The sequence below is a fragment of the Amblyomma maculatum genome, chromosome 6 (genome assembly GCF_055883805.1).
Source record: "Amblyomma maculatum isolate TAMU_Amacu chromosome 6, ASM5588380v1, whole genome shotgun sequence".
Lineage (NCBI taxonomy): Eukaryota > Metazoa > Arthropoda > Arachnida > Ixodida > Ixodidae > Amblyomma > Amblyomma maculatum.
Genome location: NC_139349.1, coordinates 68,381,772 through 68,399,196, shown reverse-complemented (window position 1 = coordinate 68,399,196; position 17,425 = coordinate 68,381,772). Strand labels below are relative to the sequence as shown.

Sequence of the window (17,425 nt, the reverse complement as noted above, 5' to 3'; positions counted from 1 at the left end):
GGCGGCAAGCATCGGCACAAACAAGTCAGAGAAAACGGGGGTGGCGGGCGGGGGGCACGAGGAGTTCGTGTCGTAAAGAAAGAAGAAGAAGAAGAAAAAAAAAAAAAAAAAAAGAATCTTCCAACAAGACCAGAGGGAAGCCTGGGCAGGGGCTACGGCATCCGGTCGTCCGAACGGGGGGTAACCGAACACCAAGAGTCGACGGGCACACCGCGGCAGTACGCTCGAACTCCGCGTCAAAAGGGGCGCTCTTCGAAGTAAGCCGCGGCAACAGCAAAAAGCCTGGACCTCACAATTTCGACCTCACACAATTACGACCTCACTCAACCTCAAACTCATGCGTGAGGTTGAGGTCAAATTTCGTGACCTCACTCAAAATATTTTGAGCTATCGCCGACCTCACCTCAACCTCACCTCACTCCGTGAGGTTGAGGTCATTTTGAGGTTGAGGTCGACCTCATGAGGTCGAAACCTCATGAGGTTGCCCACCTCTGCTGTGCACGGGAGGAGAATGACACCTTGTTTTCTTCGGAGGCCAACCAAGAAATGAGAAAGTGAAATCATACCACGACAGCCAACATCGAATGCCACATATCTGTGGTCGTGTGTACAGATACTCATTTTAGCGCGATAACGTTAAACGTTCCGTTCTCCAGCGAATCTGGTTTTGGCGTTCTGAACGAAAAATTATGGTCATGGCTCTGGCAGTTGGTAGTTGTCGGGTGATATCGGCGTGCATTGACTGGTCGTCGGGTGGAGTGACGTCACGAGATAACATCACGTATAGCTGAGTTGGTGGAGCTCTCAACCCTGGCTTCGCCTTTGAGGTCGGAGGGAGACATTGGAATTCCGCCTCCCAGGACCCTTGGATCTCAAGTTAGGCATGCTGCCCCGAGGGGACTAGGCTACGCAAGCGCTTTCGTACGGCGTGGTTATATCGGGTGGTCTTTCAAGTAATAGGGCATCTTAGGATGGTATGCTAATGAGCGGGTGTAGGAAAAAACGTCCCCGGAAGATACAGCTCGAAAGAAAATAACGACCCGGAGAGAAATGATCTCTGAGGAAGCGGTCCCTAGGGGAAAACGTCCCCAAGGTAAAAATTTAAGAACAAATCTTTCCGTACCTCACTAGGCAAAAAAAAAAAAAAAAAAAAAAAAAAAAGTGGACCTTTTAACGGATTATTTCTTCAGTTTGAGATAAGATGTAGCAATTTTATTGGATCCGGGTTCTCTGGGTGCCATACATATTTACAGGCACTGCAGAAGGCATTGCCAAGTGCTTGTCTCATTGAGGAACTTTCCTAAACTTTGCACTGCATGACGCAAAGTGTACCGAGAGCCTTTCAGGGAAAGTAGGTCCTTCGCTGTTGCACAGGAGAGTCAGAGATCTCGGGGAGAGTAAACTGGGAAGAGAATGTGACTGGTATGAAGATCTATCACAGTAAAACAAATCTATGTAACAGCGGCTTGGCTAGTCGACGCATAAAAATCAAGAATCATGATAGGAAACAAATATGATGATAACTTGATTTTAATGACTGAATCACATCTTGGCCAGATAAGCATCATATTTGTGGCGCCTATATATCACTAACCGTGTTGTCGCCCATGGATGTCGTTGAAGCCAGACCGTTAGGTGGAGGCTGGGACACCAAGTAGGCTTCACAATTGCTTACAATTTAGCATATGCCTCGTCCGTTATGTTTATTTTTAATGAGTGTATATTGCGTTAAAGTGGTTACGAAATCTGGATCACTTAGCGTCAACGTCGTCGACGGTAAATCTCAGTAAGGCAATAGCTCTAACAGACATGACAAGAAAGGAGAAATGCGCTCGTCAAGCGCGAACGAACGGGGGCTTTCATAAAAGAACTTTTTTGCCCATCGCCCGCAAAGACTGCAATGTCATCTTATCGACAAGTGCGGCTCGACATCCAGGAAATGTCTTATGGAAGTTCGCCTAACTTTATCTATCACTAGAACTGCACGCCTATACTGACGTACGCGTTAGTAATCACTGTCCTGCTGGACTTAGTCAGCGGGCGTATTCCAATTTCTTAAAGCAGTTGGCCGGGTCCGGCCATCAAATTCGATCAGTTAGCGAGCGATGCGTACTGAAATAGATCATTTCTTAACACAAGGCGAGCTCCCACAGGGTGACGACATTTTGTGGGGCTGGCGTGGGACTGCGAAGCCCGAGGGCTGTAAACGTCTTGCGGCTGTTGTGTCAGTGATGAAATCTCTCGTCAGCCCGAAGCAGCGCTGATAACGATGGGCGAGAGCGATAAGGGGAAAGTTCGCGGTTTCTGTTTTATGTTTCTCTTCTTTGTATCTACCTGTCCATGAAAGTGTACATAAATTTCCTGCCCTTACTTTTTCCCTTCTTTATCACTGCCCAACTTTTGTCTTTATTTTTCTTTCTTGGTTGCTTCGACCGCTGACCTCGGACGGACTTCATCCACGCGATGGCTCAGGCTGTACTCTGTATGAGGGCTCACTCCATAAAAAGTACCGCTGCCTACTTTGCGGTGTGTACGGCTCCGCTATACATTCTCGTTTCTCCAAAATTACAACTCGTATTTCATAAAATAAACCAGATTTATGCGGCGTGCTGAAGTTACTTCCGGTCTAGAGTTACGCTTTACGGAAGTGGTCCAAGATCAATTCCGACCAACTCCACGACGTTCCGTAATGTTTACCATTATATCGGTGTCAGGCCGAGTCGGAATCGCCAATCAATGCTTCTGAGTGCGATAAGCACAAAGGCCATTATTACCATGCAACGTCGCCAATATCGTGCACTGTTGCGGATGCTATGGAGCTTTCATGGTTTAAACAAAGGGCAGGGTTTTTCACTTTCTCACGACTTCTTCCGTTAGATTCTTTACCATAGTATGGTCCAACCCTCGATCTTTGACAAGTCAGTCATAAAAACGGAGGCTTCATAAGGCACGTGGCTATTCTCCCCTTACTATGCTTCGCGACTGGACAGTTCTCGTATTCTGACCAATCACTGCGAATGCCACGACGATCACAGGAATGCTAAATCACAGTGGGTCCCTACGCGCTAGGACCAAGAATTCGGACCCTGATTAGCCAAATGCAGTTCTGGGGCAATCCCATCGGAGCAATATTTAGTGAGAAAAATCAGGAGCTTTATGCGAGCGCCCACGCAGCCGTCAATTGAGAGGATCAATAATCTCCCTTGATTTTTCACCTTTGCGGGACTGCAAAGAAGAGCTGGCTTTACCAGCCGGGGTTTCGGAGTCCGGGCCCCTACGCTTGCTAGATAATGATGCGGGGGCAAACACTTCGAGGTCGAAAGAACGGCACAAAGTGCTGTCCTTCTTCGTTTTCTCTGCCCAATTAGCCACACGCGTTATTTGTTCTGACATCCAGCCGGAATCTCCACGCTTCTCCGCACAAAAGTCTGCTCAGCCTTTTTCCCCGATGCCCACACTTGTCACACGGAACTCGGTTGCAAACAATCTTGACCTTAACATTAGCAGCTTAGTGCTCGCACCTTTGACCTTTGACCTTTTAACATTTTTATTTATTTTACGACCATTTTCCCATAATCGGCATACGGCTTCTGTAATGACCCGACATTGAGGTGCCCTTTTCAGCGTCCTTTGTTTGTAACGATGCTGCTAAGGCAAGGGAAAGTTGGTTATACGATTATGTTTACTTTCTGTTCGTCAAACTTTCAGTGGCTGTGCCTGTCGTGGATGTGCTTGAGCGTTTTCTGTCACCATCAGTCATCGCGCCCGCGATTTTCAGTTCGAAGCAGGAGGGGCAACTCGACAGTAAGTGCACTTCGGGCGCCGCCTGATTTAGCCCTTCGGACCACACGCGTCATTACTGTGTGCGCCCACTTCACTCGAACAAATGAACATTAAATAACAGTAATGAATACAGTCGGTCAGGCTCTTTGTGTCAGTTCATGTTTTTAAATGAACTTTGTCAAATGAAATGTGTTGTACGCAAAGTGGGCACGAACGTGAAAATTCTGCTTTTGTTTTAAATCTGATTGAACCTTTGCTTTGCTTGGTCGTTTTGCTTTAATGTTTATTGCTACGTAGGGTTGATACTCAGAAATTGGTGTTGACTCAAGCAGTAAGCTATAAGCCTGCGACACACCATGTGTCGAATATTAGGAAGCCCTTTTTCAACTAGCTAGAATAAACAGCCAAGAGTACGTTCGCATACCACAGTTAATCTCCGGCCAAAAAAAAAAAAAAAAAAAAAAAAAAAAAAAAAAAAAAAAAAAAAAAAAAAAAAGTAAATAACAAAAAAAATAAAAAGCAGCCATGCAGCAAATATAGTATTGCTTACCTGCTTGTGCCGTTAAGACCCTTACATCTAATGAACGGACAAGCTGCGTCAGTTCCGAACCCAAAATAGTGCGAATGATGCTACTGCCAGTCCAATGAATAACATGATGTAAGGCCGACAAAGCTAGAAGTAGCTAGAATGATGACCCTCCATGCTTTTGTGTGTGTGTATGTGTTTTTTGTGCATGTTAGTGCACACACCGGAAGGGGGGGGGGGGGGGGGCGCCGACCAATCGATGACCGGTCATGTCATCTGCCGCCTGCCAGTATTGGAAGTAATGAGAGTGGCAGTTAGGAAGACACTTTTGGGTCATGATATTAGGGTCCCTTCATTAAGAAGAAGAAATGGACATGGGCAGGGCATGTAGTGCGAAGAGAGGATAACCGATGGTCGCTGAGGGTAACAAACTGGATTCCAAGGGAAGGGAAGCGTAGCAGGGGGCGGCAGAAAGTGAGGTGGGCAGATGAGATTAAGAAGTTCGCAGGGGTCAAGTGGATGCAGCTAGCACAGAACCGGGTTAAGTGGAGAAATATGGGAGAGGCCTTCGCCCTGTAGTAGGTATAGTCAGGCTGATGATGATGATGATGATTAGGGTCCAAACTCACCAGCTTCATGCCGTGGAGTAGTGTGTAAAACTCGGGATTCAAGCATCTCGGTGGATCCGATTTCCATCTCTAAAGTGGTGCCCAACTTCAGGCTACCCAACGTGGACAAATATCGACGCAATCGACGAATGAAATCTCTACTGTTAGCTAGCTTACGCTAAAAAGAACTCGAATACTGACCATTCCGGCTCAGTGATTCCAGTTCGAATTAGCAACAGTAAAAGACAGCAGACTTGAACGGAAAATCAAGGGAAAGATCAAAATAAGCAAGACGAATAGATCATTATCCGGAAAACTATTAGCAATTTTACTGCAAAGAACGGTGGCTTCGTTGCCGAGAAAATCTCTTTTGAATGTCACGTAACCCTTCCACATTGAAAACGCTCGCGAAAAATTACCTGCTCTGAAGTCATTTCATGACGCCTTTTCAATCTGACCAATCGAGGTGCCATGGTCACGTGGTGGTGGTGGTGAAAACGTTTATTTCATAATGGGAGGTTTGACGCGGAGCCTTAAGGGCTTCAGCTTTATAATACTGGGTGGAGGCCCTAGTCAGGGACCCCATTGGCGGTTGCCGCCGCCCGTGCACGCCGCGTTAAGGCCTTTTGGGCCTGTAGGTCGCAGCAGCCGAGCAGGGTCGCCTCCCAGTCCTCCCGGGAAGGGTTAGGGATGGGGGGAAGGGATGGGTATTGTTGGCAGGCCCATACCATGTGGTAGGTGTCAGCCACCTCCCCACAGTACTGGCACTGTCCAGTGAATTGGGAGTCAAAATGTTTAAGTACTGCCGGGCACAGCATTGTGTTAGTGAAGATGGCGCAGGAGCAGCCTCTCGTTCGCTTTTCCTAACCCTTTGCAGGGGTTAGGGTATTTGCGATGCGAGTTTTGATAAAAAATTACAATATCTTTGAATGTGTAGGCCGGATTGGAATCGATGTCCTCAGCCGATTCGAGTCTCGAGGAAACTGCCCGGAGAGAAAGCGCGCGGGCGGCTGCGTCAGCTGCCTCGTTCCCTGCAAGACCCTGGTGGCTAGGAGCCCAGACGAGATATCGGCACGCGGGGTCCGTGTCCCGACAGCAATTTTGAAATATTCTATAGGCTAAGGGGGTGGTCCACCCTTGGGCGACGTTCCGGCAAGCCCCTCGTGAGTCGGTGATGATATATTTAGAAGTGTGGTCTGAGGCGCCGTTTTTATGAGTACTGCGCTTCAAAACTTTCAATAAATGCGACGTTGAATAAAAGGCCTTGAGCGCGGTAGCTGCTCGCGCGCTTTTGAGACCCCTTGGCTTTTCCGAGCACACATCACATCAATCAACGCACAGAAGGCCGCACACTCGTGTCATCGTTTCCTATGCATACGTGCGGAAGCACGATCAGCAGCTTGTTCTGCACTCTGCAGCTTCCCTCGATAACTACGTAGTTTATTTTTCTTTAACGGAACTCGCTGCTGCCGCACACGCGCGTTGAAAGGAGACACAGGCCCACGCGACGCAGCCATAGAGAAACATACTTGTATGTTTCTCTATGACGCAGCGGCGACAGCGGGCAGCATCTATATGTTTTTCGGGTTGTGATGCTAGCCATAGCCTTAGCGAGGCGTGAAAGTAGACTCCATCATCCATGGCCACGTGAATGATGGAGCCTACATTCACGCCTCGCTAAGGCTATGGCTAGCATCACAACCCGAAAGACATATATATATATATATATAGATGACATATTTCATATCACGTGACGCTATAATCTATCAGACTAACGTGACTTAGCGTTTCTGTTCCGTTTTCCTTTAATATGGAGAAGAAACTCCAGCTATGTCATGAAGAATCCAGCATTTAGCTGTTTGTCAACATATATTGGAAACTCTTCACCTCCCAGACAAACGCTGCAACATAGCAAGTGAGTATATATAAGCTCTGCTTCCGCCCTGGAAGGGTACCACTTCTTTCCTTTGACCGTGTGAAAGAAACTAAACAACGTTCGTCTTTCTCTCACCATGTGGACATGGCCTGGTAAGCCATTATTTATTCCTTCGAAGTAAATAGTTTTTGTAAAGAAACTGAAGTGCGGTTTTAAAATACCAATGATTTCAATAGGTGGAAGCCCAAATGAGGAGTGACTCTCGTGATCCAAATTTGAGTTCTTGGGATCGCCTTGGTTGTCGAAATATACTTTTGTGACCTCCATGCGCTCTGTATGCAAGAATATATGGTCGCTTCCGTTAGAGCAGGCAGCTACACTCACAACAGGCGACATTTAGAGCGAAGACGAAGGAGTCTCAAGAGCAGCGCCTACCTGATGCAGTAAGGTGGGGCACATTGTTAATCTAACATAAGATGGAGGACTAGTGATTGCCCCACAGAAGGAACAGAATTCAAAAGTGGTGCACCTTCATGCAGCCTTGGTCACTCCGTGAAATTAGAAACTCCAGGAGAATGCAAAACCGGGCAGGTGCGCAGAGACGCTGCTGGTACAAAAACGCCAACATATTATCCAGAAGAAGAAACACCATTGACAATGTAGCATGGCGAACGCTTGCAAATATAAGGTGCAAATAATTATTCGATCCAGAAAAAGGATACTCGACAAACTCAGTCTTTCATAACTTCGTTTTAGAAATTTTACTTCATGCAGAAAGCTGGATACTGCCAGTTCCGAATGCAGATTGCCGCGCCGTCGTGAAGGCGCTAAAAGGGGGGAACAAAGGAGAAAAAAAAAAAAAAAGTGGTCACCCTGCTTCTTATAAAGTGAATACCGGCAGGACTGCCGCTTGGACAATACCGCGCATCAGCCCACACACAATATGGAGAGGCATAGTGTGCATACTGTGACAGGTTTGTTTCCCCGACTAGAGAAGTGCGGCATACAGATCTGCATTTACGAAGACTGCCGTTGTGTCTGCCGCAACATTGTATACAGGGCCGAAGTATGCTTCAGTGTATGTACTAGTGACATACCCATCTAGTCGAGCGCCTGTTACCACTGGTTTCAAAGCCACCAGAATGTAACAAGAGAGAACGAAGTATCGCACCGGCACGCGCGAGCCCTGCTGCCCCTAGATTCCCTTCCCGGCACTGATTATCCCCTCGCTTGCCGTAACAAAATATTCAGAAATCACCACGCACTAACGCCTTACCACCAATGACTGGTAAATATCTCACGAAGAGAACCCGAATGCGCAAGAAGACGCCTCTTAACCAATACCTAACCCAATCTTCCCAATATACATCACTGGTACCAGCCATCCCCATACTCCCCCTACTCAACGCACTGCGGGGATAGCTAAGTTATCGGACGTGGTAGGCTTGCAACAGAATTTCAATGTTCCTGCCAACCGAGGCCATTCCCTCGACCAATACAAGGTCACCTTGCACAGCAATAACCCTGTCCGGCTGAAATGGCTAGCCGACCGGGCTCGCAGTGGCATTGAGCCCGGCGAAAGGGATCGCGAACTATTGGTCCCAACGGTTTTCGCTTATTGAGGTTAAATAGACGTGTTTTCGTGCTCTGCAACCCTTTCTGGGAACTTATTTGATTGCGAATTTCATATGCCCAATAGGCCTCACTGACTCCAATTGGAATCACGCATAAAAATGCATTCGAAAAAGGATGAAACCTTTTTTTTTTCTTTTTAATTTTCGTGAACTATATTGTTCCTGAGAACACAAATTTCCGTGTGTCATTTTTTACTAGTCTAAATTTGGACCTGGAAGAGATAATCCGGAGCTCTGAATTATAGCACATAGCGTCGCCTTAACAAACAGCCCTTCATTAGCCCAACGCCCAGCAAAGCCATTCTTCGGGAGGTCCCAATTCAGTCCCTGACTACGAGACCTCCTCCTGGATACTTCCTTTATGTATTGTGTTCATAAATAAAATTAAAGCCACTTCTATGATATTCTTGTTTCCACGCGCAGAGCTGTCTTTCGGCTCTGGGTTGACAATAGGATATAGCTGGCGGTGGCTGAACCGACACGAAATATCTGCTTGTGCACGCGAAATCCCCTTGCGAGAAAAAAACGATTTCCGGAAGCGAGATGTATCCTTCCCGGAGGAACACCGCAGTACAGACATCCGGATTCCCCAGGGCCAATCTACGTGCACATCCCACGCTGTCTACCTTGCCGATCGACGTGAGACGGAAAGCGATTAGACGCGTTCTCTCGTCTGTGGGGTTCGCTATATAGACACGCGCGATCTTTGCTCTTGCAAAAATGAAAGGGCAATAAAAAACAAGCGTGCAGGAGCTGCTGGCGTCATTTTTTATCGGTCCACACGCATGTGTAAAAGCCTATGTCTAACGCAAGTATAATATAATAGATATAAGAACATAATAAACGCGAAGACGAAACCAAAGCTGCGTAATCTAACCTTGCGCAAGCATGGCTTGTCTACTTGAAGAGAGGAGTTAAGCGGCCGAGTAGTTAAGAATAAATGAACGAAGAAATCGGTGCTGAGGAAAGGAAATGCGCTAAATCTGTTTCATTGCTCGGCGGATCAACACTTGAACCGAGGGACGAAGGTGGAAGTGAAAGAAGAAAAAGAAAACGAGGTACCGTAGGGGGGGCTGCCGAATAATTTCTACCGCTTGTGGGCCTTTATCGTTCAATGACGTCGCACAGCTAGCACACCGACGCCGCGGCTGGGATTAAACCCGATTTCGTTAGGGAGTACGTGGCTCAAATCTAATTTCGCTGGGTGGCTCGAAATGAAATCTTTCACGGCACAGTTTTCAAAAAGGGGGGCAAAGGTTTATTGAATGTTCTTAATTCCTCGACCTTCCGATAAACCATTGGAATGGGTGCAACGCCATTCGATTGCAGCCTTTCATTCGTAACGCGCGCAAGAGGGACTGCGTGGGCGTTTATAGCGTACGATTGAATTTACACCACATGCTACCTAGTGCTATACGTTCATACGCCGCAATCTCACGTTCCTGTACAAAAAAAAGCTTCCACCCACACCGAGTCCAGAGGCTGTATTTCGCGCCGGTTTCGGTCGTTCTTCGCTTCGTTTGGCCGGTCGCAATTTCACTTGTACTATTCGTGTTGGAGACCGGCCCGAGCTGAGGCTGTGAGCGCACGTTGGCCACTACGCATGAAAATACATAGCAGGAAAGGCGTAGCCCGTTCTTCCAGAGCGGTTCAAAAACAGCGCGATTGCCGCACTGAGCATGCTCCTCCTACGCCCACCTTTGTTCTTTGAAGTCGCGCGTGATTTACATGACTGCTTTCGCGGCTTCGGGAACCATGGCGGTTTGCTTGTCAGGAGAGCATCTTTACTTCCGTTAGCTGCTTTTGGGGCTTTAGACTTTGTCGCCTTAAAAACCGCACTTGCTCTTTTATTGTTGCAATTTTCAAACTCGGACTGCCATTTCGAATGCGAAAGTCGAACGCGGACATTGCTAGCACGCTGAAGAAACTTCAAGATTATGCATTGTCTGTTGTCAGCTTCGGTACTTAATTTCCTTCCGCGGTGTACGAACGACCCCGATCGATTCGAGCAGAGCATATGCCGTTCGTTTGTAAGCAGTGGCGCACGCACACATCTCGGTTCGTGAACCTTTCGTCGCACAACCTGCACCGAGTTTCGCAGGATGGAAGTGGCTCTGAAACAGAGCTCCTATAACGTGTCATATACGTTGTCGTGATCGCTCACTTGGCGATGCCGGCCGGCAGCGTCGACAGTGTCGCATTTTTCATTCTTTTGAACTTCTCTGCGGTGACGCAGTGGGTAGGGCGCTAGACTGCTGCACGCAAGGGGGCAGGATCGAGTCCCAGTCGCGGCGGCCGATTTTCAGTGGGGCCGAAAAGCAAGGCGTCCATGTGCTGCGCGATAGTGCACATTAAAGAACCTCAGGTGGTCGAAATTTCCGGAGTCCTCCAATACGGCGTCACTCATAGCCCGAGTCGCTTTGGGACGTTTAACCCCAGAAACCAAATCAAATCAAATTATTATTATTATTATTATTATTATTATTATTATTATTATTATTATTATTATTATTATTATTATTATTATTATTATTATTATTATTATTATTATTATTATTATTATTATTATTATGATTATTATGATTATTATTATTATGATTATTATTATTATTATTATTATTATTATTATTATTATTATTATTATTATTATTATTATTATTATTATTATTATTATTATTATTATTATTATTATTCTTTTGAAATGAATTTGAAACGCTAAGTGCAGCGTTCATTTCGTGCACTAAATGTTACGTGCAATATCTGCACTTGCTAATTTCGCACATATTACAGCAGTACTTTATATACACAGGAACAATTTTTTATCACTGCTAAACCAATGGAGCGTGGTTTTTCATTCAGATAACATTTATTTATTATTATCAAGTGGAGCGTAAGAACGCGATCTGCCTGAATATGAAAGACCTGACACGTAAATCTGCCTACGCGACTTCAAACCACAACCCTAGGCCGATAATCTCGTTTTCTTATAAGGCATCGCTGTTTTCGCCAGTCTTTTCTACCTTACCTAAAAAAAAGAAAAAAAAAAAGCGCGTGACGTCTTCATCACGTTAGAGGCAATTTATTTTGCTCTATTTTCTAACCACAGAAAAAAGCCCCAAGTGACTTCTACTTCGTTGCTGGTAACCGATACCGCTGTATAATGTACTATATATGTATCCTTAAAATGTGCTGTACGCACTTGTTAGTGTTTTCATAGACATGCCGCTTCCGTTTACTTTACACCGCTTCCTTAACGAGGACAGTGGCCACAAAAGTTTGCAGCCTGTGAGGGTGCGGAGAAAAGATTTTTTTTTTTTTTTTTCCGCCTGAAATATGTGAAGCTCCGTAAGAACGAGTATGGTCCATCCGGTGGTCACATTATCAGGCAGCTGTGTCTGGAGGTAACGCGGAAGTAATCACGAAATATCTTATAGGTGACTATGTCGACGAATAAAGAGGGCACCGATATTCTAGATAAATACCTCAATGTCGCACAGCGCCACGCGAAGTCCCCTGGTGGCTGCGTCCAGCGCCACGCCGCAGGCAATGGCGCCGCCGCCCAGCACCAGTATGTCGAACTCCAGCGTAGTGCGCAGTTTCTGCAACTGCTCTGCCCTGAACGAGAAGCCGAGAACGAGGATGTCACTAAATACATGTCACGTCCGCAGTTTTCTTTCTTCGCACCAGTGTATTATTGACACCTCAAAGCGCGGTACTGCTGAAATACACGTAACAATTAACTCACACACAGCAGCAACAGAAACAGCAGCAGCGGAAGATCCCAAGCGGAATATCTGTAACTGAGCTTGGTGTCTCGAAAATTGTGTCCTGCCGCAGCGTACCACTCGAGCGCGTGTAAATGCTTCCTGTCAGATGAACCATCGCTGTACGGCCGGAGCATAAGTGCATAGTAGACTGTAGTCTATCGATGTTGTCTATACTCGGGGAAAGCTTCCTATGGCAATAAAGACAAGGCTTCGATGTCGGAGCTTCTTTACCATGCTACTATACCAACTATAGTTCAGACAGTTTAGGAACATCTGGTCTCATTTACGGTTTGCTTTAAACTTTGCTTGGGCGTCGAGTAAAATTTCGAACTACCAACTTAGTAGTCCACACGACGTGCAAAAACAAGCGCATTGCCAGATGACTGATATATGCGAGATAGTTAAGGAACTGGAGAGGAGACGCGGCAGGTACGGCCGGCCAACGCTTTGCGGAAATACAGACAGACGGCGCAGCCGTCGCCATGCCAACTGTGTGTTATACTATGACCTTATTGTAATAGTAAAGTTACTAATTCCGTAACTGAGCATTATTTTAGAGCAGGATACGCGGAAGGTTTTGAGGGACAAAATTTTGCTATGGAGCCAGCTGGTGTGTTTCGGCTCTGCAGCTTTCGCCCCACAGCCAAGGCAGATGTTTTATACTGGCGGCATATACATAGCATAGAATCTCATACGGTGCCATCATTATCATAAAATATCTCCCACAATTTACGATAATGTGCGAGATTCTATGACATTTCATGCTATTTTTATGTGATATTTTATGCGATTTAAGTGAGATTGTGTGAGGAAATGTGAGGTTATTAACTTATAAAACTTTTTTATTTTCACTAAGAGGGCCTTGCTTTATATTTCGCGTGTACGTTTTCTTACTGTATTTGTGTCTTTGATGTAATAAAGTGCGAACGTATATAAGCCAAACTTGTTGGTCATTCTGCTGGGAATATTGTGGTTACGCCAGAGCTTTACAGGACATATCTCCGTGTATTCTGCAAAGTATCTGCGAAAAATTTGTAGTAAGAACTATGCTGAGCCTGTCCCTTAGGAATATGCGCTGGTTTGGTACCATAATGTGCCTTCTTCTTTGACATTCACGTTTGTTGGATGGCCAACTGCACGCAAACAGAACTCGGCCACATTTGAATGGCAAATATTGGCGAGCACTGAAAGGCGCCGTTGATTAGGACGACCTCGTAAGGACGGCAGGATGGATCCAGAAAATGGGTACTTTATTCGCGCCAACAGCATATATACGGCGGCATGAAGCGGTTAAACGTCATAAAAATGGCTTGCCGCACGCACTAAGGTATATATAGGGACCCTACTCGGGGTTGCTGGGGAGCCCATAAGTCTCCATGTTTTGAACGTACGGGGGAAGGTATATGAAGCCTTCGCTAGTGGACAGTATGATTTACCTTGGCATAGCCACAGAAGGCTGTCCGACGGCTATCCCTGCTTGCGATGCCTGGCGGCATCGGGTTTGCACCGTTTTCACCACGAGCCGGCCAAGATCCAGGCGTGTGGCCTTTGCGGTGACTTTCCGCCGCGAATGTGTAAGACAAATTGCTTGTGATGACTCACACAATGTGATAACGCCAGGAACATACGTGCGCACTTTGTCATGCGCGTTCGCGGCTAAGTTGTTTGTGCTGTTTCAACGATGAGGCGCCTACCTTCGCAACCCGCGAATCTTGGTGGCCTGTGTCTAGGGCGGCAGTGAACCGCGGAGCATCCACGTTCGTGGCACTTTCGACCAAGCCACCTATAATGCTGTGAATCCTGCCAGGTTAATCCCGCCTAATTAGAGCGCCCTTGGGACTGTTCAAAAAGAGTGCGACAGCAGACGATTGCCAGGTGCTGTGTGTCTAACTTCACTTCATCAATTTTCAGGTTGGTAAACGTCTTCCTTACTTATTCAAAATGTTAGGAGCTTATGCTGCTGCTGTCATCGATGCACTGATTAGTTTTTAAGCCTTGGAATGTCTATCAAGCGCGTAGTGCATGTCACTATTGAAACACTGGTGAATGTTTGGGTATAAAGTCCGTTAGATACTGCAATAATTACGCCCGAGTCTCTCTAAAAGGCTAGCTGGAACTGTAAAGCATGTGAAACCGTCAAGAAGAGGGGCTCGAAGGCCACGGAACCGGAAGGCGCGAACGAAAGTAAATTACATAAATGAAATACTTATGCTTGCTCGCTCCACTCGTGGCAAAGGTATAAGGCATGGTCTGTCACGTAAACTGAAGCTTACAGCGCTAACGAATCTGAAATATGGATTCTGTCGACCGTTTTCTGGCAAAAGCAGGTAAGAAAAAAACAAAAACAAAAAAAAAAAACTAGTGCGGTGTTGGGTTATCGTCGAGCTGCCTAATGTGGATGCAAAGTCGCTCTCAGCATAAGTTGCTGTCATCGGAAATACGGTTTCTCGACAACTGTACTGCTGAACAAATTCCTTTTCTAGCGATCACGGTCGATCACGGTCAAAATATATTAAAAAAAAAAACGACTTTTTGCTTGGCGAAATGGGGAGATGTGCTTGTGCGAAAACGCCTCTCTCATACGGATTCGTGACGAATGTGACTAGTAAACTTACGAATAAAGTTGTAATCGCTTCAGGTGGCAGTCGCTTTGAAATGCGAACTTTCGATAGACAACGCTTTTACCTTGATGGCGTATAATTTAATATCACAGCTGCGAAAAAAAAAAAAAAATCAATCAAACAAAGGAAACGGTTTTATTTGTATTCCTTCTATGTATCCGTAAAAAAAAAAAGAAAAAAAAAAGAAAGAAACAGATGATTTAGACTTGCAATTCCCCGCAAGCCAGGAGCCTAACCAGGAGATCATTGTTATCACCTTTCGCTTCTGTTCCGTATCAGTACTTTTTATTGTCCAGCACACAATAAACAAATAAACAAATGAACCTAAGCACAGATCAGATAATAGTAGGAAATTGGAGGGCTCGTTATTGCACCCACACTTAAGGAAAGAAAGCGTAGGGGAGCGTTTAAATTTTGTTAATTTATTATGTCGCTGTGAACATAATATAAGTTAAGGGTTGAAAGATAATTGATTAGAAAGTAGAAAAGAAGAAAACCACGAGCATCCAGTGGGGTCCGAACTCACGCCCTATGAAGTTTTAGTACGGTACGAATCTTTAGCAGGGTAGAGAGTGTAACGTGGTAGTCGCGCTAAAACAGGAGGTATGAATTAGTCCGCCGCTCGGGGCGAGAGTGCTGTTAGTAAATCTTCTCGAGGTTCTCTAAAACATTCTGTACATAAATACTCAAGAAAGTCGAACATGGGACAGACGCCGCTGTAGCTCAATTGGTGAGCCCTGTACGTGGAATTCAGAGTTTGTGGCTTCGGATCCGATCAGAGCTATGCGGTTTCCTTTTCTTGCTTTCTTGTAAAATATGTTTCAACCATATTACTCTACTAACCTCACAACACACCCAAAATTATTTAGAGAAAATATAAACATTCCCCTTATGCTTCCTTTTGGTTTTGCGGGCTGTTGATTTCCTAACAAGCACAGCTATTTGTGTCAGCGGCTGCGAGGATGCGTGATGACTGTACTTTGCCCGAGGACTGAGAGACAGCGGCACTTTCTAAGCCAACCATATTGGCGAGCAGAATAAATGAGTGGATATATGCGCCTCAGCTGCACTGGAGTGCTTGCAGTACGTATCAGCCGAATGAAAGGACTTAAGTATAGGCTGCTTAAGAGCACCAGGTCAAATGCAAGAGGCAGCGTGCTCGCTTTGGCACACGGTAAACGACGTGGTGCAAAATAACTACAATTCTGTTGTAGTTTCTACACCTCGGCAAGTCATACACTGCTTACTTTACAAGTCTTGCTGCCAGAGAGCAGGACAAAGCTGGATTTAGACAAAAAATATCTAAACAAGGTGTAACGACTCAGGCGCACAATAGTGTGCCGAGTTTCGTTGAAAATTATGTTACAGGCGTCGCACGCGTCGTCTCGGTCATGTACGACGTAAATAAAGCATTACCATGATGTGTCACTCTATGGCACTCTGTCACTCTATGGCAGCTAGTGCTTTATGAGTAATGACTAGTTACTATAAAGACCTGTCTACACATCGGCTGCGACCGAGCTATGAGCCAAACGAGGGACTTTCCCGGCGTCTTCACGACGTTCAGGGTGTTTTGCACCGGGGGAACATAGAGTGGTACGTACAGGTGCATGCGTGATGTGTCGTGCTAGTACCTTGTGGGCAGAACTCTGAGGTAGTGGGATCCCCACTCGGACCCGTCCGGCTGCCAGCTCTGCTGGCCCACGGAGCTGCCCAGGGGAGGGCCTCGCGCCCACAGCAGGCCGGCGTGGCCCGCTGCGGCCAGCACGACCCGGCCCACCGCAACCGCCATGGCCGGCCCGCCGCCGCCGCCACTTCTGCGTCCTCCTCCTCCTCCTCTTCTCGCCCCTATTTCGTGTTACAGCTCGTGTCCGCGAGTCATTCCCTTTCTGAGTCCATTCGATCTCTCCCACTAAATTCAGTTTGAGATTCGCTCTAATTAACTCGTCAGCTGTTTTCGGTTAGAGTTGTTTTGGGGTTTAACGTCCCAAAGCAACTGAGGCTATGAGAGACGCCAACAGCTGTTTTCAATGTTATGTTTGGAAAATGTTTTTAAGCACAGAAACATCACCGACCGAGCTCGACCTGTCTCCTGAAGTTATAGTGTGTGTCATTCATTATTTTAGAACAGCACAATGCTTTTTAAGAGTGAATTCCTTTTACAGTTCTGGGGCTACAGGATCGTAGCGCATTTACGCAGTACACAATTTTAACTTGTCACCTCCGTGCCGTTTGCGTATGAAAGGACCTTTTGGACCGCACCACTCAGCAGTGTAATTACAACACCTTTCGGCGAACATCTACTCCAACATTCCGCTGATAATGCTTTGCACGTCATTTCCACTATCCGTGGTTCATATAATTGTGTTATCTGCCACCTGACAATGTTGGTTGTTTGGGTTCTGTCTAATGCGTGGTTGTTTTCGTGAACGCCATTTCTTTGCGCGTATGTATGATACTTTGTGCGTTTTTCTCATTTTCTCGGGCGATGCTTAGTTTTGCAATATTCTGAAATTTATTATCAGAGCTCACTATAATTTGTTGTACTTACAACTATTTTCTTGCAGTTAGCATTATACTTCTGTGGCTTCTCATTTCTAGTCTTTGTTA

General features: G+C 46.1%; 1 protein-coding gene across 1 annotated transcript in view; it reads right to left on the bottom strand.

Annotated features, from left to right (window-relative positions):
• The window catches only part of LOC146185958 (glycerol-3-phosphate dehydrogenase, mitochondrial-like), a 50,849-nt gene extending 37,174 nt beyond the window's left edge, over positions 1-13,675 (bottom strand). The window contains exons 1-2 of the mRNA XM_084606880.1: positions 13,631-13,675; positions 11,910-12,042 (exon numbers count right to left, since the gene is read on the bottom strand). Coding sequence (XP_084463006.1) covers positions 11,910-12,042; positions 13,631-13,638 — 141 coding nt within the window. The 5' untranslated portion in view covers positions 13,639-13,675. The remainder of the gene's footprint in view (positions 1-11,909; positions 12,043-13,630) is intronic.
• Between the last annotated feature and the right edge of the window lie 3,750 nt (positions 13,676-17,425).